The following is a 22635-nucleotide window of genomic DNA, read 5'->3' as shown; positions in this document are numbered from 1 at the left end:
AAAGCCAGAGTTTAAAACCAATCCTTAAATAGAAACCAAAGTCATTTGAAATAAGAACTCATTCCTTAACTTAATAATGCCAAAAACATAATAAGCAATTTAGCCCAAATAGCTCGCCAACACTTGGCAAGTAACACCCAAGGTATATACACTTAAATACATCATTTAAATGGAATCAATAAGATTCAAACCTTTCAAGATTCATCTTGAAACGAAAATAACTTAGCTAAACATATCAAAACCATATAGCACCTTACATGCCTTATATACCATTTAACCAATGTTAACCACAACCTAAGATAGAGCTATAATCTATTACAAGTTAAAACCATCATTTTAAAATACTTTTACAGCCCTTAGTAACTTGATTAAACCCCACCCTAAGTAAGCCACATAACTAGACAAATAACAATCCAAGTCATTGAATAGATTAACCAACAATTAACACCCAATGTAATTGTCTTAGTTCCTTAAAAACAATCTTTTGAAAACATTTCTAGCCACTCAAAAAGATTCGAAAACAGTGAATTGAACTTGTTAGAACCACAATTGTTATAGTACTTTAATATAACCAAATCCTCTAATATACCCAAGGTACAATTTGCATCTAATCAACCTAAGATCAAGTTTTGTAAAGTTTCCAGATTTTATTAAAGTTCAAAACAGAGTTTTCAATCCAAAAACATCACCCAATTGATATACTTAATCGTTAAAACAATTATCTCAATTCACCCAATGTATAAGTGCAATCATAAGCCATTTATAACTACAAATCATGATTTTCAGAATATATAAATCATGGAAAACAGAAAATAGATTACATAGAACCCAAAGTATGAATCTACCACAACAATCATCAAATTCCTAAAGCAAAGCATAAGGGAAAGATTACATACCTCATAAATGGGCTAAGAACAATCAGAAGAGAAAACCCAGAAAATATAATATCCAAATCAGCCTATAATACCATAAGACGAAGAAAAATGAATGGAAAATTCGATAGAGCAAGATTAAAGGATTTAAACCATGAAACAATTGATGAAAACACTAACCAAGGATCCAAAATATGCTAAGGAATGAAGGAGAATAGTTTTCAGAGTGATATTGGTCGTTTAGGGTTTTTAGAATTTGAAGGAAAAGTTTTTAGGTCGAATTAAGGGGTCTTTAAATAGAAAACGCGATCTGCACAGTCCCTACGTCGCGGCCGCTACAGCCAGTATCGCGCCCGCGATACCTGTCGCGCTCGCGACACTCCTCCCATCACGCCCGCTAAACGCAACTGCCTCCGATGAAAAATTCGATTTTTAAAAACGAGCTCGGAACCGCTCCAAACTCCGAGGCCACACCCAAGACACTTCAAAAAATAAAAAGGTTTGGAACCTTCGAACCACGATTCTAAGTGGTCAAACCACTCAAACAAACCCAAAGTACCCTTTAGGCTTAACAGAACTAGATGGAAAAAATACGGGGTGTTACATAACTGGAACTAGTTAATAGGTGGTTGAACCTTCACACTTATAAACTCATTTATATTTATTCTCCTAAACAATGTGGGATTATCTTTAACACCTCAAAACACTATACAGTCTGGAGGAACTTGTTGTTTACTATTGTCATTTAAAAGAGCTATTCTCAAATGAGGATGCAGTTTATATGCCGCTGAAACGTTTGACCATTGTCAGCGCTCATGATTTAAAGCATATATGGAAGTGTGATGCCAAATTGAAACCAGTTACTCAATATCATGAGAGTCTGACAATTGAGAGTTGTTCCGGGTTAAGCCAAAGAGTGCAATTAGCATCATCCTTCCAAAATTTAGCGATTCTAAAATTGGAATCTTGTGATAGTTTGAAAAGCTTGTTAACTGTCTCGACAGAAAAAACGATGGTAAACCTCAATGAAATGCGCCTAAATTATTGTAGTACAATGACTGAAGTGGTGGAAAACGATGGGGATCAGAATGAGGATGAGGTGGTTTTAAAAAATTGAAAACTATACTTCATAATTTATGGAGCCTCTCTAGGTTTGCCCCGGGGAATCATGCCTTTAGTTTCCCATTATTAGAAGAAGTATTAGTTGATGGATGCCGTCAGATGGAGATTTTCTCTACCGGAGTCTTGAGCACACCAAAGCTACATTCAGTTAGAGATTCCATCTCTACAGATAATCAAGTTTGGGAGGGAAGCCTTAACGCCACAATCTCTCTGTAATACCCCGTATTTTATAAGCTACGTGCAGTAAAGGTTTTATTAGCCGGGAATATGTAAATTAAATTTAAGCGTAAATTTAATTTATAAGTATCCCTAAAATTATATCGTAATAATAGGAGTTTAAAATTTAAATCGAGGATTTAAATTTTAATAAAGTGATATGAACGGGATTGATAGAACAGAAAATACGACTGGAGTCGTAAGATAAAAATATATTGATAATTAATATATCAATATACCAGTCTAATTGGAGAGTTTAATATTTCGGATAAAATCCCGAAATTAAAATGTCGAAACTCGGAAGTCTCGACGTGTTATTAATGAATATAAGTTTATATATATATATATATATATATATATGTGTATATATATATAAATTAAAAAAAGAGATAAGAAGATGTGAGCGGTGAGAAGTGGAGGCCAAGGTTAGAAAAAGGGCAATTTTAATCCCTAAACTTTTATTTCAATTAATTTTAATTATAAACTAATTAAGTATTATTCGTTAGTTCAAATTAAAATAAAATAATTTATAAGTCCCGAGCGAATAATTTTGGTGTCATTATTCGCGAAATAATTTGACGAAGCTATCGTCAAAGTTTCATGAAATTTGGACGTAGAAAGTTTAATCAAGTGGAACTGATTTGGACTTAATAAATCTTCTGGGATTTATTAAAGATAAAATATAAGTCGGATGAGAATAAAAATTATATTTTTATTCTTATTATATTTTATTAGATTTTTGGGTAAAATTTCACGAAATTTGAAAGTCGTTTCCGTTTGAATTACGGAGGATCAATTAAGAATTTGAGTTAAAGTGATAATTTGGCCAAATCTTATATAAATAACATTTCAAATGAAATGTTGGCCATCAGATGCCATTTCTTTCATGAAAGATATGGAGAGCTACTTAGCTCTCTGTGTGTGCGCAGAAACTTAGGGTTTCGTGCGATCCGACCGTTTCTCAATTCTAACTCTGTTTTTTCAACGATTACTCGAGTAATCGAGGTATTAATCCTGTATTAAACGTTTATTTTAATATATTTTGATATATATCGAATATATATACGTTTATAAACGGTTACCGTATCGAATCGAACGTATACCTATTATTTTTACGTTTCAAGTGTGAATTTGGATAGATTGGATTTTGTATACGTGTTAGGAGCGGAAAAACGAGGTTAAAAGCACGTCGGAATGGCCCGAGGATCGATTTTCGCGGGGATGGCCTGCTGTGCGCCCGCACAGCAGTAGCTGTGCGAACGCACAGCAGTGGCGTGCGGACGCACATCAGTGGCGTGCGGACACACAGTGACTTAGCGGGACGTGTGCGTAGGGACTTTTCCGGACTTTTTCGGCGGACTTTCGAGGGGCGATTCCGAGATATTTTTGCCTAGTAACTCGACGTGTTGTCTGACCGAAACTAAAATATTTTAAATATATATTTTTAAACCTAAGTCAAAGACTTTTAAAATGAGATTTTAAAAGTAAAATTAAACGTTTAAAAAGGACTTTAAAAGAGTTAAAGTCGGCGTTTAACCAGTTTAAAAGATTTAGCAAACGATGTTGCTAAATAATTAGTATACGACTATGAATTGTTTTGGCAATCAAGTCTATACAATTAAATGATTTAATTAGATATTGTTATACCTAAAAGGACTTATAGAGTAAAGTCTAAATGTTTTCTTGAGATGAAAACAGTTTAAATAATTTTAAAAAGAACGAGAACATAAGTGTTAAGTGTTATATATTTGTGTGATTTGTCTGGACCTAGGTTTCAGGACCTAGATGCTTATACCAGAATTGGGTATTGATGTATTGTCTTGTGTGTTTTGTATGTTTGATCCGACTAGCTGTCCAGCAGTCAGACCAGGACTCAGGGGAGTCTGTCACACATATGGCGGTGCTAAGTCGTAACTTAGCAGTACTGTGAGTTTACGTGTTTACTTTTGAATATCAGTATTCAATTATTTTAAATCCATAAATCGCAGTAGTATAAACTAGCCAAGAGAGGTCCATTGGAACGAGCTACCTATTGGGCGGCAATAGGGTTGCGTGATCACCAACACCGATTTTTAGATGTACTTCTGTCGAGGTATAGAGGTATGCATGTCGTGTAAGTCATTGGGAAAGTAGATGCCCTGACTTCACGGGTAAACCCTGAAACGACAGTAATACAGCTACGGTCGCGGAATAAACCGCGAAGGCAGTTTCTGATTACGGTCCAGGTACCAGAGATACAGAATTGGACGGCAGTGATTCAGTTAACAGTCTTTATTTTGTTGTCTATAGGCTCGTGAGATGAGTGTGTCTGTTAGAACAATTGTGGACTAGGGTTTCAGATGGATCGATAAATTGATAATATTTTATATATATAACTGTTTTATATATATGATGCGATTTTGGTATTTATCTGTAAACTGTTTACTCACTCAGAAATATTTATATTTCTGACTCCATTGTTGTTTCCCCATTTTTCAGGAAACGAGTTTTGAGATCAGTCGAGCTTACACATCCCTTCTTCAGGAATGCTCTTCTCTGTTATTGTACATATGATTTTGTACTCTTAGTATGCCGCAATAGTATAAATGTAATGTGCTAGAAGCCGTGCCACTAATCCTTGTTTAGATACTCTGATAGGATCTAGTGCACTTGTGTATACCTAGTGGGTGGCTGCTTAGTGGCATATTGTATCTAGTTACCGAGTCGGCCTCGTGTGTTTTTGTGAGGGTCAAAAACAGTATGCTTTATATACGCCGGCTATGTGTAACCGGTCCGCTGTGTATTTTAATATGTTTAATACCACCGTTGCAAGACGCAAGGTGTCCGCTTATTTTATTAAACATATTAACAGTGGCGTGTGGCTGGAAATAGGGCTGCCTGTGTGTTAAGGCAAGCGAAAGATAAGTCCCTGGTTTCCGTAATCACCACGCCAGGTTTTCAGAAGAAAGCGAGGGTTGAGATAACAAGGTTATCAAACCAGTACTTCTGAAACCATGTTTTGCTTATATGTTTATTTCAAAAATGTGTTTGCGTTAAACGAGAAAGGTTTTAACGGTGTTTTCTGAAAACGGATCGTACGCGAGGTACGATCCACTAATAATATTTGCAAAAAAATTCTAGAGGTTCTAGACTTGCTTTCGGAACAACCATTCCCATTCCCTAGCGCCGGTCGTGACTTGAGTTAGGGTGGAATTCGGGTCGTGACAATTTCATATCTGTTTGCGGGGCGTCTCCTATCATAAGGGTGTATATTTGTTTCTAATCTCTTTAATTTAAATGTGTTTGAAATATGCATTTACTCAGACTGTGTCATTGTTACTTTTGTAACTCGAAGAGGTACATTTGAAAATCATCGTAGTATATAAGGAATAATTGAAAATGAGGTACATTTCTTTCTCCCTCTCTATTATTCATTCCTGTCTTTGTCTACTATATGACTAAATATATACATTCGTAACATGAGGTGTTAGACTATTCATTATTTTAAGACGATGGGGACATTAGTGAAACTTTTCGGATGTTAAGAGTTCACTTAGTCCTGTTAATTCTTAGAGCATAGATGATCGATTTTTCTTTATAAATAATTTGGTCATATCACTATAAAAAATCATCGAATTGTTTGTTTTTTTTTTAAATATTTCTAACTTTAGATATTTTTTGCCAAAACTAAAATAACGATAAAATGATATGTTGTTTGTCCAAATAGAAAAAAAAAACTAAAATTGTTATTTTGTAGTTAGAGTTTTAATTCTAGTAATGTATATGTATATACTGTTTTTCGCTATTGTTCGGTGGGATGCAGAAAAATTGATCGAAACTTAAAAAATAGATCAATAAATTTAATTCGATGAAGTTTAATTTATAAAAACAAGAATTTTTGTTTGTTTTAATTATAAACATAAAAAAATCAATTGAATTTTAATATAAAACTAATTAAAATAACAAATCAAATTGATCGGTTGGATCTGGTTCAAAGTTTCTTTTTTTGTGTTTAATCTGAAGTAAATATACACGCAAATTGCCCGCACGGGTTTGGTCTAATGGTCCAAATCTCAGCCATCTGGGCGCCAAAGGTTGCGGGTTCGAACTCCGGCTACGTCCTCTTTTAATATGGAATGGTTGAGGTTGGATTGCTGGCCATTATAGCCCGGAATTATCAGGTATGTGGGTTTGCGGGCGGTTCACGTCCCGTGATTTGACAATGATATTGAGTTTCGGCTCATTAGAGTGAGTTCTCGTCACCAAAAAAAAAAATATACACGTAACCGTTGCGTTATATCATATGTGTTATAAACTAATAATATGTTCGTTATGTGTAATTTTTAATGATTCAAAAAATAAATACTAATAATTAAACGATGTTTTGTCGCTAATGTTTATTAATTTGTTGTAGATATAACATGACATAATATGAGATAAATGTGAACAATGTTTATTATATGAGATAAATATGAACAATTTTCAGCAGTCGACTAAGAACCACAATCACCGATTTCATATCCATAAGGACTGCCTCACCTTTCTTTCCCTGGACCATATTAGTTAGCATCTGATATACGTTGAACCTTCATTCACGTTGGACCTTGATGTGACCAAGTAGATATAGTTTGCAGATTATTTAAAATTAGACCTAATCATTTATAAATCTAATTTTTTTATTTTGTTTATTAATTATAATTAAGTTTTTTCACTTTAATAACTATATTTAATTTTAAAGTTTTATTTTAATTATGATTAAAATTAAAAAAATTATTTTTTAAATCCAAACGTTTGCATTTTTTTAACAAATTATGAAAATTATCTAATTTCTAAAATTTAATATAAATATTTGATCACAATTGATAAAAAAATTGAAAAATTTAGTTTAGAAAAAAGAATTTAAAATTTTGAACATATTTATAAAAATATTTAAATTGGACATAAATATAAAAATAATCAGAAAGTTTGGTTGAAGTTTACAAAAACAACATAAACATATGAATTTTGAAAAAGATCAACTCTTAAAATTACTTTAATTTGATTTAATCCTAACTGGCTCAGTTGAAATCACTAAAATAAACAATACCGGATTGTTCAAATATAAAGATTCTCGACTTTGCAAAATATAGACTCTCAAGAACAAACAAAATTTGGTGGTTTGTTTATTTTCTTTTAAAATTATATATCGCCATAATGATAGTTTTATTTTTTAGGTTAGGTTACTTTTAAAATTTAAACACTTGCGTATTGTATCAATTGCGATTAAATTAATACTATATTCTATAATTATATTCAAATTTGAAAAATTTAGCCATTTTATCTATACTTTTAAGTTCAATTTTTTAAAATCAAAATATTTGCGAAAAGTGATTGGAAATTTTTATCTCCCGTTTTGTGGGGTTTTCTCTCTCCTATTCTAGGGTTTCCTAGGATTAGGGTTTTATCTTCTTTACTGAAGCTTTTCCTTCGGTTTTTCCGAGTTTGTTACGTCTGTGTACGTGTTCAGGGTATTCAAAGTCAGATAGGGTCTGTTACTGGTTAATACTGAGATGGAGGAGGGACTGGTTGAGGCTTGTGCTCAGCTCAGGCTAACAGATGAGGAGCAAACGGCCATAAACCTCGAAGACGTGGTTGATGATATTACAGAGGAGAAGTCAGAATTCTGCGTGGTGGGGAAACTTCTGACGAAGAAACCCTATAACCTGAATCATATGAAAAACGCTCTTGCCAGCGCTTGGCGTCTTGCTAAGGATTTAATCTCAGGGATGTTGGAGACAATCTGTTTATATGCGAATTTTTCTCGAGGGTGGATAAGGTGAGAATTCTTCGTGAAGGTCCATGGCACTTCGACAAACAATTGATTTTGTTCGAACCTTTAAATGGGAATATGCAACCAAATAATCTGATGTTGATAACGTGTCCGGTGTGGGTTCGCATCTATGATTTACCACTTAATTTTAAGGGCAAAGTTGCAGTGGGGAAAATAGGTACGAAAATTGAGAGGATTGTGGAAAGGGAAGAAGAAGAGGGGAAAGGGTGGAGCCGGTATAGTAGAGTACGTGTAGCTATTGATACTACAAAACCCCTTATGAGAGGCATGAAAGTTATTAATCCGTTAGGCGAACAATGTTGGATCTCGTTCAAATATGAGCGACTTCAAAACTTTTGCTATTGGTGCGGAATGCTTGATCATACGGAAGCGGAATGTGAAGTTAAACCGGAGCAGATTGAGGTATCGGAATGGCCATATGGACACGGTTTGCGTGGTACTCCTCGCAAAAGGAAGTTGATGGGGAGTAGATCATCGGGTTTTGGAAGCAGAAACTATGATGGAAATTCAAGTTCAGCATTGTTTAATTGTCCTATGAGGGAAACTGTTAGACGTAATCTGATCTTTGAGGAGGAAACACAAGGGGAGGGGAGGGAAGCCACTGATATCCAATTGCCCAAGAATGGAGCTGAGTTACTGCATGGGACTGTTGCTGCCCATGACACCCATGCAAAAGTTACTGATTTAGAAGGGGTAATGGAGGGATTTGTTGAAGTTAATATTAGCCAAGGTCACGTTGACATGGCTATGGAGAAAAAACCAAGTAACAGCAACAAGATCCAAGAGGGTAATCAGCCGGTTAGTAGTGGCAAGAAAAAGACATGGAACCGAAACAAATCTTCTCGAAAGGGGGAGAAAGTGGGGAATGATGGAGATGGGACAATGGTTTCTACCAAACGGAGCCACGTTTTGATTCAGGATGCACTAGATACGGTTAATCTTTTCTCAAAGAGAGTCAGAGATGGGTTATCGGATCAGTTTGGACAATTCGAGATATCGGCGGAGACTGGTGAGCAGTCTCGCCGGACGCAATGAAAATACTAAGTTGGAACCTCCAAGGTGTGGGGAATCCTTGGACGGTACGGGCGCTCAAATTTATAATTCAAACTAAGTCCCCAAATATTTTCTTTTTGATGGAAACTAAACTTACTCGTTGTGAGTTCGATGCTATTTGTAGAAGTTTTATGTTTTTTAACTCTTTTATTGTTGATTCGAATGGGAGAAGAGGCAGTCTCGCTTTATTTTGGAATAAATCGTTAGATGTCACTATTAATGATTTTTCTGACAACCATATTGATTTTTATGTTCATGATCTGGCCTTGGACCTGAAATGGAAGGGCCTGGGTATTTATGGGTGGCCTGAGGGGAATAAAAAACACCTTACTTACGAGCTAATGAAGCAGTTATGTGATGATAGAAGCTACCCTACTCTTTTGTTTGGGGATTTCAATCTTTTTCTGTATAACAATGAGAAGCAAGGTGGTAGAATCAGAGACCAAAGGGAGTTAGTTGAATTTCGATCTGCTATTGACGACTGTGGTGTAGCGGATTTGGGTTTTGAAGGGCACACTTTTACCTGGACGAACAGGAGGGCCGGAGAGCAACTGATCCAAATTAGGCTGGACAGGTTTTTCGCCAATGCTAAATGGCAGGATATGTTTTTGGAATGGCAGGTGTCTCATCTTGCAAGACACCAATCGGACCACTGCCTTATTTTGCTCTCTTCCAAATCAGAAGGTCAAAAAACTGCTACCAAACCGTTTCGGTTCGAACAATTTTGGATGCGCCACGATGGGTTCGATGAATGTGTTGTGCAAGCTTTGGGGAGATGAGGGATGTCGTGGTCGCAGTTTTATGGACAAACTCCGAGATTGTGGTTCTAGTTTGAAAGATTGGGCCTATCATAAAATTGGTAGCGTGAGGAGAAAGGTTAAGGAGAAATTCGACGAGCTAAAAGACCTGCAGGAAAGGAACGGTGACGAGATTCATGATGGAGATGTCGATGTTCTTCAGGCTGAAATTAATGAGATGTTACTTCATGAGGAGATAATGTGGAAACAGCGTTCCAGAGCGGACTGGTTACAAAGCGGTGATAGAAATACCAAATTTTTTCACCAAAAAGCTTCAAACCGAAAGAAAATAATCAGATTCTCCGTATCAAAGACGAAGCGAATTGTTGACAGAGCGGTGTAGGCGTGAATCGTGTTGCTGTTTCCTATTTTCAGCAGCCTTTTCAAACTTCTAGTCCTTCCAATCAAGATGTGGTCATCAGGTGTATAAATTCGGCCATTTCTAATGAACAGGCTGCTGATATTGCAAGGCCGTATGATGTAGGAGAGATCTCCCAAGCTCTTCAGCAAATGGGACCGTCCAAGGCCCCGGGTCCGGATGGAATGTCGGAAATGTTTTATAAATCTTATTGGAATGTTGTAGGCCACGATGTTGTCAAGTGTGTGCAAAGTTTTTTGGAGAGTGGGGTTATGCCTGACAGAATGAACCATACAAACATTGTACTAATCCCTAAAATTGCGAAACCAGAGTCTATGAAAGACTTTCGGCCAATTATTGTGTGTAATGTCATTTACAAACTAATCTCCAAGACCTTAGCCAACAGACTAACGCAGGTTCTTTCTACTGTTATTCATGAGTCACAAAGTGCATTTGTCCCAAGTCGTCTTATTACGGACAATGCGCTCGTGGCTTTTGAAATGTTTCACACAATGGCGAAGAGATCGAGAAGTAAAAAGGGTTCAGTCGTGATTAAACTTGATATGAGCAAAGCTTACGACAGAGTGGAATGGTCCTTCGTGGAGGCTGGCATGAGGAAAATGAAGTTCCCTGAGCACTTTGTTCGATTAATAATGGTGTGTATTCAATCGGTGTCGTTTTTAGTCATAGTTAACGGACAAGCTCATGGGCTGATTCATCCTACTCGTGGTCTGAGGCAAGTAGACCCGCTCTCTCCGTATCTATTCCTTTTGTGCACTGAAGGTTTTTCGGCGTTATTGAGGAAGGGAGTGGAAGATGGCGAGCTGACAGGAGGGAAAGTGTGTAGAGGTGGTCCGACGATCAATCACTTATTTTTTTGCGGATGATAGCATTCTTTTTGCTAAGGCCAACATCCATGAAAGTAGGTACATAAAAGAGGTTATTAGCAGATATGAAAGGGCCTCGGGTCAGATGGTTAATTTTGACAAGACCAAGATGATGTTTAGTTCGGGGGTTCAACAACAGACGCGAGATGCGATTGGGAATATCCTTGCTGTGAGAGAAGTGAGATGTTTCCAGAAGTACCTTGGCATGCCGACGATGATAGGAAGATCAAGAAAGCCAATTTTCGCCTTTCTTCGGGATAGACTTCATAAAAGTATGGCGGGTTGGAAAAAGAATATCTTATCGAAAGGTGGACGAGAAGTGTTGATAAAGTCTATCGTTCAATCCATTCCGACCTACATGATGAGTGTTTAGCTCTACCCGTCTCATTTTGTAACGATATGCAAAGTTCTACTGCGAGATTTTATTGGAGTGGTACGGAGGACAAAGGGAAGATTCCATGGGTTAGTTGGGACAAGGTGTGTAGAGCAAAAAAGCAAGGGGGGCTCGGCTTCAGAAATTTACGGGCTTTCAACCTTGCGATGTTAGCGAAGCAAGTTTGGCGACTGTATCAGTTACCAGACTCATTATGTGGTAGAGTTTTTCGGGCGAAGTATTATCCGGGGTCTGATGTTCTTGCTGCAAATGTTGGTCGCAGATCTAGTTACGTGTGGCAAAGTTTCGTTGAAGGTAGGAGAGTGTTGTCGTCGGGGCTCGCTTGGCGTATTGGTAATGGGCGGTCGGTTTTGGCAAAAAGTGACAACTGGATTTCAAATGCCAGTTACATGAAACCGATAGAAGCAACTGAATTGTTAGATGACTGCCGCGTGAGTACTTTCATTGATGAAGTAAACAAATGCTGGAATTTTGATAAGGTTAAGCAGGTGTTTACTGAAGAGGATGCAGTTAATATTTTGCAGATTCCCATTAGCAGTAGGTTGCCTCCAGACAGGCTTTTTTGGCCTCACAACAAGATGGGAACGTTTACTGTTAAATCAGCCTATTATTTGGCTGTCAACATGGCTAGGAGAGATGAAGCGGGTTCGTCCAATGTGAATGATAATGCAGCTATATGGAATAATATCTGGAAAGTTTCAATTCCCCCAAAGGTTAAACACTTTCTTTGGCGTCTGGGCCACAATTCGCTAGCATGCAATTCGAATTTGGTGAACAAGAAAGTTCAGGTTTCAGTTTTATGTCTGAGATGTCACACAGAAGAAGAAACGGCCATTCACTGCTTAAAGGAGTGTGATATTGTCAGGGGTTTGTGGCTGTCGTCGCCTTTCAACCTGAGAGTTGATTGTTTTCCGAGCAAGACCTTGCCGGAATGGTTATCGCTCATGTTCAGTACTTTGAAGCAAGAGCAGCTGCAGTTTTTTATCATGTCTTTGTGGTTGATTTGGAGTGATCGAAACAATATAGTGTTCGAAAACCAGCGGATGCCCACATCAGCGTTGTTCAATTGTATTCCTTCCATGCTATCGACTAGAGGCAGTGCCAAGTTGAGGAAGGATTCGATTAATGCTGAGAATCAATCCTGGTTCCCTCCGAAAGGTTTGTGCTTGAAGATAAACTCGGATGCAGCAATTTCAACGGAGAAAAGAATCTCAGTCTTGAGTGCAGTAGGTAGAGATTCTGTTGGTGTTGTGGTTCGCTGTGGGGTTTCAGTTTTACATGGATGTACAAACGCTGAAATTGCTGAAGCGAAAGTTGTAAGTTTTGGCTTGCGTATTGCTAGAGACCTGAGCTTTAATAGTGTTGTGTGTGAGATGGATGTGCTTAATGTTGCTAATAGACTTCGATATCCATGCGGAGCTGCTGATTACTTGCAGAGCATGGTTGATGATTGTCTAATTGAGAGTGAGGGGCGAGCGGTGAGTTTTCAGTTTGTGAATCGCTCTTGTAACCAAGTGGCTCATGCTTTAGCCAAATGGGGTTTGTTCTATGGTAGGGATTGCGTTATTGATGGAAATGTCCCTTTTCCGGTTAACGAACTTGTAACCGTTGTTTGTTAATTAATAAAACGCAACATTGATTCTCAAAAAAAAAATCAAAATATTTGCATTTTTATCAATTGCTGCCAAATTCTAAAAATAACTTTTAGTTTCTAAAGAGGATTTCTAACAAAGTCTGCTTAGAATTGATAAATAAAGCAAATTCTTAAACTCAAAAAATGAAACTTTCGCAGAAGGGTAGGGGTTCGACCCTCCCTCTATCTGCCCGTGGGCTGTTTATTAACATAAATTAACCACGCTCTTTGACAAAAAAATATAAAACCTTAAGATACAATTATAAAAATCTTTTTAAATTTTGCATAATCATGAAATTTTAAAATTTGATTGCAACTAATAATAGTACAAAAATCAAATTTTAAAACTCATTAGACCTTATTTTTATATTAACATTTCATATTAAATTTAGATTAGATTACGACATAATTTAGTCGATCCAATTAACAAATTATTATAAAGTTATATAAAAAAATGATTTAAGATTAATTCAGTAGTTATTGAAGACCCAACCGCCTCTCAGATCAAATTGAATTTTGACTGATTCATTTATTTTCTCTTGTAGTTACATATACCTATACTAATATATAATCTTTATTTTTATACAAATATTTAAGATTGATTCATCATACATCAAATCGAGTTCGAACTGAAATAAATAAATTGAATCAAATTCAATGTTCAATTCAACAAACTCTCGGGTCTAATTGAATCAAACTCACACTCGACTGTATTGCAATTCGATTCGACTAAATAGCATCAATATTTTAGAATAATAAAAGTAATTAGTAACTACTCGATGAAGTAATAAGCCAACTATTATGTTCCTCCCAACGCTATGTGAAGATTGTGATGGTTTTGATGGTACACATATGAGTGTTGCTCACTCTAGTAAAATCATTGTATTTTTTAAGTGACCCATTTAATAGTTTGAAAAGCATTAATCAATAACCGTAATTACAACCATATTTGCAGATTTCATTACCATTTTAGAATAGTTTTTTCAGTTTTTTTAAAAACCGTTCATTTATTGTATTTTTTTATTATTATTAATAAAAATTTTAGTCTATAATAAAAAAAATTAAATTTATAATTATATGTCAAAATTTTGTTTAAGACACTCTTAATTTTGACTCAGTCTCGCCATTAGATCAAATTGCTGACATTTACACCACTCTCTGAGTGTCATTTTTCCCCAATTTTCAAGACTTAGTCACCCAAGTCAAGTTGGCATTATATATGCTCTCTATAGCTACGAATAAGCACATTTTTTATTTTGTACTTCCTAAATTATAGGTTAAGTTTCTGTTTTAGTTTGATAAATTTAATTGAAGTGTCAAATTTATCATTTATTAATCACTTTTATCGACATAGTAAGAATTAATTAGTGAACCTCATTTTACAAGAATTGTTTTTGATCAAAAATTATAGTGATTACTGTTTTCAATATAATTTTTATTTTATTTTTAATTTATACGCTACGGCTTTTGATTATTACTAAAACACTCCAACGTTCTAATATATATCACTATGAAACAAAAAATTGCGTGATTGTTTATAAGAAATTACTGTCACTATTAGTTTGTTCTAAAACAAAATTAAATCTCAATTATACATAGTCATGATCCATTTTCAATTTGGAAATAATTTGTAACACTTTTATAAAAAAAGGTCTAATGTTCAATTAAATCCAAAACTTTACAAGTTATTACAATTTTATTTTAAAAATTTTATTTTTATAATAATAGCCTAATTTTAACATTTGGTTGTAATTTTAACCAGTTTTTCAATTAATTTAATTTCTCAATTTTTTTACCTCAATACAATACCTATTAGTTTCATTTGACTTTTCAGTTATTTTTAGCTTCAAATTCTTTTTTTTTTCCTTCAATTATTAAAAAAATAAAAGAATTTATAATTAGATTTTAACATTATCTCTTCTAATGATAAAAGTTAAATTTTAAGATTTTTAAAAATGGATTTTGCTAATAACAAAGTTAATTATAAAAATTGGAACAATTAAATTAATTGAAAAGAATTTGCTTAAACTTGTAATGAAATGTCAAAATTAGACAATTAGTATAAAAATTAAAAGTTTTGAATAAAATTACAACAGCTCGTAAAGGTTTAAGTTTATTTTATCATCAGCCCTATAATCAACTACGACTAATTTTAGTTAGTTTTAGGTTTTGCCGCATTCTTATCATTATTAAAATGCTTTGGAAAAATAAAAGCAATTGTTAGTTTCAAAACTCTTTATTGTTAACATCAAATGACTTAAAGGATTAATTTAATTAATGGAGTCTGCATTCTGATCCGATAATTAAATCTGCAAAACATGATAAATAGTTAACCGAACGGTAATTGTTCAATTAACTTTCTGATACCAAAGTCAGAATTAAGTTTTAAGCAGCGTGTTCGCGTATGTAATTTTATTTTTCGGCATATCTCAAACTCTTTATATTGGGCAACAATATGACTGTGTGATCACCGGTGTTATCAAATCACTGCATTGTATTGCATATTGGTTGGGGTCCTTTGGCCAAATGCTTGCAAAGCGGCCTAGACCTAACAGGTTATCCTGGGGAGCCAGTAATTTAATTTACGGCCCAACAAAACTTACACAGAGTTAAGATGACTGTGATAGCATGAGTTCACAGTTCTTCCTGTGTTAAAAAAGTGAGCATGAACTGTGGTATTAACCATAGTTAACCGAATGCGTTTCTCTTAAAATTTTATTTGGATCGGTTATTTAGATGTACAAAGTGACTTACATGCGATTCTACTTTTATTAATATGCTTAAGTAACTATGTGAATTCACTCATATTTGACCCCAGTTGATTTCCCTTTCACAGGTAAATGACACTTTGACGTGGCAAGACCTCCAGTTCTTTCTCCGGAAGTCGTAAATAGATAAAGGTCACTCTAGAGCTGCAATGTAGTTGTAATATCCCACAGTAGTTCATTTGTAATTGTTTTAACTCTGATGTGAAACTACTGTCAGTATCATTTTTGGAGAAAGACATGTTTTATACAAAAAGGGCTTTTGCCAAATATTTATAAAGAAATCTGGTTTTGATAAAAACTTTATGATTGTTTGTTAAACATGCTTAAATCGGTTATTTGATGTGATAACTGGTTTGCACCGCTGGCATTATTTTCGGACAGCTATGTTAGGATACCTGCTGTGTACACATACTGCCCGAGTCCAGAAATACAATCGCACGGTTTTGATTACACGTTTATTTAAATGTTTTCAAATACTTGCAAAAAGAGATTGAGACCTTTTATGTTTTCAAAACGCGAATTGTTTTTACTGTTTTTCCTAGACTTGCTACGGGTTTCAGAACCATCATTCTCATTCCCTAGCGCCGGTCTCGGAACGAGTTTCTGGGCGGAAATCGGGTCGTGACAAGTTCGGTAGGTTCAATTTGAAATTTTTCAAAACCAACCAATTAAAGTTTGGAAAATTTTCAAACTGAACCGAATTTTTAATTTGAAAGCAAAAAATTTAAACCGTACCGAATCAATTTTGATTCAGTATGGTTCGGTTCAGTTAAAATCAAATTTAATTAACTTTAATATTTTCTATATTAAAATTAATTTAAATATTAAATAATTAGAGTCTAATATTTTATATATGTTGTATAAAAATTAATAATTTTATATATCAATAATAACTAAGAAATAAAGACAAAAAGTATATAAAAATATAAATATGTATGTTTATGTATTTTATTTTTTAAAATATGTTTTATGTTAAAGTTCGCTTCATTGAGTATTTTGGTTTTCCAAACACCTAAACAAACTGAACACCGAACCTCGAATTTTACCTAAAATAAAAACCGAATCAAACCATTTTCATTGAAAAATCGAAATAAATAACTAAGTTTGGTTAGGTTTGGTTTGGTTTTCTAATCTGATTCGGTTTTTGCTCAGCTCACTATTATTATTATTATTATTATTATTATTATTATTATTATTATTATTATTATTATTGTATGTAATAGATAGAAAACCTCTAATTCATGACTTTGTTCTTTAAGAGTCATGACCTCTTATACACCACATTATGTGTACTATTTTTTATGTGAATGTTTTAAGGAATTTTTTTGCCACATCTTATCGTTTTAATATGCATATTATTCGTAAAAAAAACTCTTTAAAATTACAATTTTATTTTAATCTTCATCCTTTTAATTTTTTTATATAAATTCATTTAAATATGTTATTTTAATTTTTATTAAATATTGTTACTAATTTGTTTTTCAGAATAACAAACAAATAATAAAATTTACATATAAACAATTTAATATTAATGTTTAATGTCATAAAAATTCACCAACTTTTCATGTTCTCATTTTAATCACGCAGTTTAAATTTTCTCATTTTCATGCACGAACTACCACGTTTTCTCAAATTCATGCACGGTGCTGAGGTGCCACGACTCCATTGGTGTAATTCGATGATGTGGATGTCATTTTAAACCAATGAATGAGTTCCACTTCAGTACCGTGCATGAATTTGAGAAAAAGTGGTAGTTCGTGCATGAAAATAAAAAAATTTAAACTGCGTGATTAAAATGAGAAGACGTGTGAAGTTTGACTTTTTTTGTGACATTAACGTTAAAATTAATTGTAATATTTTTATGTTTATCAAACTCAATTCGTATAAAGACCACCCGGTTATTATTACAATTTTAATAAGGACGTTGTTTGAATTTTATCTTAAAAATATATAATCTATTAAAAAGGAAAAAACTGCTGTTAAATTAACAGAACTAGTAAATTCATCTATTAAAGTATACACGGACAATTATAGGACGCAATCGTTGCGTCATGTTATTCGTATAAATAACTAATAATGCGATAGTATGTAAAATATTTAATGACTAAAAAAGTAAATAATTATTAAAAAATTCTTTATCGCAAATGGTAATTGGCTTATAGTAAATATGACATGTCACAACCATTGCATATGATAAACACTCTAGTATTGTAAACCCGCATATTTACGCAGAATCAAATTATATTTATTTAAATAGTAATATATGTAAAAGGATGACCTAATTAAGGGCTTTGCTATGGCGGCTATTTTTCATGGAGTCCTGTATTCATAGGTAACTTTTTGATCCCTGTGTTTTCTTTTCTTATCTTCATTATGGATTATTATAGCCATAAAGACATGTTCTCTTTCTCTACAACACCTTCAACAAAATCATCTTACTCGGCTACAAGTATTCAATTAGTATCAGCTTGTGATGATTCTATTCCTGTGAATAAAGGAGGCTTTATTGATATTAAAATTGATCAAAAAGTTTATGACCAACAGATTGCAATGTGTCAGAATGCTCTTATTGCTCGTATAATTCTCTCTAAAGGAGAATCCCCTTGGAAACTTATAGACCTCAAAAAAAAATTAACAGATATATGGAGAATTACTTCTAATTGGAAATTGATTTCTCTGGGAAGGGGTTATTACCATGTGATCTTAAATTCTATCTCGGAAAAGAATTCAGTTTGGAGTAATGGTGTTATTATGCTGAAACCAGGAATTCTTCGTCTTCAGCATTGGAGTCCGGATTTTGATCCTTCATCTCAAAAATCTACAAACACTCAGGCATGGGTTAGATTATATAAACTATCTTGGGAATATTGGCATCCAAAGATTTTATCATCAATTGCTAAAGGTATTGGTGTCCCCTTGAAGATTGACAACGCGACGAATGCCGCGGAATTTGGTTATTATGCCAGAGTCTTAATTGACGTCGATCTTTCTTCAACTGTTCCAGAAAAGTCTTCTTATAGAAAGGGTAGGCAAAAGTTTTTTTATTGAAGTGATTTATGAAAATCTCCCATCTTTTTGTACAAGTTGTTCTAATATTGGCCATCATCCTCGAGATTGTCGATTGAATAAAAAGCTGGATCAACATGTTTCTATTGATAAACCTGCAGTTCAAGAAAAGATCTGGAAACAGAGACATCAAAAAAATGAGGATATTCCTATTGATAATGTCTTCAAACATTTACGGAATGATCTTGCTTTTGAAGTTGCCCAAGTTAATTCTGTTTTAGAGCCATACAAGGAGACACCAATAGAGAATGCAGAAAATGTCTCTGTAATTGAACATCAGAATAAGGCAGGAAAGCCCTCGACTGATGATACTAGCATTGAAATATCAAACGAAATTTCTGCTCATGTAGGTACTTTATTTCCTCAGAGATGGGAAAATTTGGTTGACTCGGATTCTTCAAAGGACACTTCAAATAATATAAATGCAAATAGTGAGAAATGTTTTGAAACAGTTGGTTTTCAGAATTGGTCAAATAACATACAAGAAGAACAAGAATATTGGACTATGGTTCAAAGGAAAAACAAGACGCATCAAAAAAAATTCAGGTAAATCTTTCTAAAAGAATTTCTGAAAAACCGGTAAAGCTGAACTTATGAAGAGCGAGAAGATTCAAGCAAAATGAGCGGATGATGAGATATTCTTTAGTTTTAGTTCTTTTCATTGTTGAATTGTTTGGTTTTTATTTTTAATAATATTTGGCAGCAAGAAATCTGATTTCTCAACTCCAGCCTTTTACTAAAAAAAACATATGTAAAAAATATAAAAACAAATCATATGCAAATTTTTTTATTTAAAAATTTATTTTAATATTAGTGATGGATACCGAATCCTATTGTAAGTATAATGGAGCCGAGTTACAGGAGATCCACTCTCAGGTGATACCGGACTCCCCCTGAAGATCCGAAGATGTGAAGGAAATGCTGAATCTCTTAAGATTCAGTGACATGCTAATAAAGACCGAATCCCACATGATCCGCCGAATACGCGTCAGGTCCGGGATTCGGATAATCGACTAATTATGGAAGTGTTGTCCTATTCGGACACAAACACTACATATGGAAGGATAAGCTCTACTTTAGGAAGATAAGACTATTTAGGAAGACGTTCCTAAATAGGACTTATCAGATTAAGGTAGATCCCGACAAATCAGGAGAATCTCTACGATATGGCTGAATCCCTATAAAGTAGGATTCACTTGCCTAATACAACTCTACTAGGTATATTCGACTACTATAAAAGGAGCACGAGGTATGCCTAGAATGACAATTACATTCATATACTCAAAACGCTGCTCAAAGCTCTAGACTGACTTTAGCATCGGAGAGTTAATCGGACAACCACCGTCCGGTTAGCTTCTACCCTGTTTTGCAGGTTCACTCACCGGTTCAGAAGGCAGACTCCATCAATTGGCGCCGTCTGTGGGAAAAGCTTAACTAAACTTCAAAAGAAGGAGCTTTTCTGAACTCAAATACAAATCTCATTGAAGAAGATGACTTCTGAAAGAGTAAACCTGAAAGACAAACAACCAATGGACCCAAAAAGCACTCCGGAGATAATCAACGTGACGGAAGACGGGCTTCACAACTCCGGGGAAAAAAGCAACACCGGAGGGCCCTCTTTCTCAACACCCCAGTACCAAACTAATCCGATAAGGGGAAGCATCCCAATTGCTTTCAATCTAGGCACTGAAGAACAAGCACCAAATGCAGCAGCACAAGATTTACACAACGAAATGCTGAAGAAGATACTGGAATCTGTACAGGCAAATCTTGACAGATTGGCTAGCGAAGCCAAAAGAACAAACGACAGGCACGAAGAAACTATGAAAATCCTAAGGGAAAACTTCAGCCCTACAGCTCCCAGAAGAAGAGAAAGAACAGAAAATGCAAACCCAGGCCGACGAGAGGCAAGAGCAGAAAACAATAAAAGCAAGGAACCCCGAACCAGAGGGAACGGAGAAAGAAACGAAGCAAGAAACCAGCGAGAAAATAGAACCAGCGACGAGGAAAGTCCGAACAGAGACAAATCTAACGAGGAATCACCGGAGACACCCAGGAATGAGCACAACCAGGAGGACGCCCGGAGCGGTCTGAATTCAAAGAGAGACGAACGAAGGGAGAAGGAAAAAGAAGACGCCCCGCCAAGGAGTAAGCGACAGGAAAGAGATGCAGGGAAAGAGCAAACTAAGAAAAAACACCAAGAAGGAGAGGGCGAATCGTCAGAGACACCCCAAAAAAGCAAAGCCACATATGTGGTGGAAGAAGATTTGGAAGAGAAGATCGCCAAAGCGCTCAAAAAACTAAAATCTGAAGAATTGGATATAGACGACCTCAGGTTGAAAGGATCACCCCTCTCGCCCGAGATCATGGAGGAAACTATCCCGCACAGCATGAAGTTGCCGATCCTGCCAATTTTCAATGGGGAAGGAGACCCCCGAGACCATACTTCTAGGTTCACAGCGACCATGGGGCTACTCAGCGTATCAGACGCCATTCTTTGCAGGGTTTTCCCCACCACACTCACGGGCACGGCCCAGAGATGGTATAACAAATTAAAACCAGGCTCGATCAAAAGCTTCGCTTCGCTCTCAACAGAGTTCCTTAATAGATATCTCACAAATATCCCAGCTAAAACCACTACCAGTATCCTGAGAGCCTGCATCCAAGAAGAAGGAGAAACCCTGCGAAGCTACATCGAACGATTCAACAAGCAAGCTATGAAGATAGACAACCTGAACGTCGACATGGCGACAGAAGCATTGCGAGAAGGGACGCGATTCGGAAAGCTGGTGGACAAGTTGCTAGTCAATAAACCCACAACTTTCTCGAACCTAATGGGCATAGCCCAGAAATACTTCGAGTTAGACGAAGGGCGAAGGGCGATTCGCGGAAAGGAAGCAAAAGGAAAAGAATCGAAAGAGAGATCCAGAGAAAAAACCAAGTCCAAACCTGATGACAGGAGAGGAAGACCCGAAGAAAGCAGACGATTCGCCCCCCAGACAAGATATGAATCGAGATACGATCCCAGAGATGACGAGAATAACTTCACTCCGCTAAACACCAGCCGAACTAATGTCCTCATGTGGATCAAAGAAAACGTCAAAAACGTGGTATGGCCACCAAAGATGAAAGCAGAGATAAGAGACACTAGAAAGTACTGCAAATTTCACGACGATTACGGACATGAAACGGATACCTGCAGGGACTTGAAGGTCGAGATCGAAAGAATGATCGACACAGGCGAGCTGAGGAAATTTGTGGCCCGAAAAGAGAAGAGCAATGACAAGGGAGAAAAAAGAAACAGAGAAGACAAGCCGAAAGAAAAGGAAGACGAGCGCCCATCCAAAATTCTGGGAACCATACACATGATTAACGGTGGAGGACATAGCAGCTCCACGATCAGGAGGAAGCAGAGGAAGGAAGTAATGAACATACGAGAAACTCACATGCCGCCAGTGATCTTCGATGTAGAAGACTATGAACACGTCAAAGCACCCCACAACGATGCTTTGGTAGTGACTACTATCATTGAAAATTGGAACATGGAGCGGATCCTAATCGACGAAGGAAGCGCGGTAAACCTGATGACAAACGCAGCATACAAAATGCTGGGAGGAACAGCGTCGAGGCTACGCCGAGTCCCAATTCCGCTATCAGGAC

General features: G+C 35.7%; 1 protein-coding gene across 1 annotated transcript; it reads left to right on the top strand.

Moving 5' to 3' along the window:
* The first annotated feature begins 18205 nt into the window (after nucleotides 1-18205).
* On the top strand, nucleotides 18206-19715 carry LOC126661935 (uncharacterized). Its single transcript, XM_050355817.1, has 4 exons — nucleotides 18206-18231; nucleotides 18297-18944; nucleotides 18994-19521; nucleotides 19679-19715. Exons 1-4 carry the CDS (start codon nucleotides 18206-18208, stop codon nucleotides 19713-19715), a joined length of 1239 nt encoding a protein of 412 aa, XP_050211774.1.
* The last annotated feature ends 2920 nt before the right edge of the window (nucleotides 19716-22635 follow it).

The sequence above is a fragment of the Mercurialis annua genome, linkage group LG8, assembly GCF_937616625.2.
Source record: "Mercurialis annua linkage group LG8, ddMerAnnu1.2, whole genome shotgun sequence".
Taxonomy (NCBI): domain Eukaryota; kingdom Viridiplantae; phylum Streptophyta; class Magnoliopsida; order Malpighiales; family Euphorbiaceae; genus Mercurialis; species Mercurialis annua.
The sequence above is the reverse complement of the archived record's forward strand: the minus strand, read 5'-3'. Positions and strand labels throughout refer to the sequence as shown.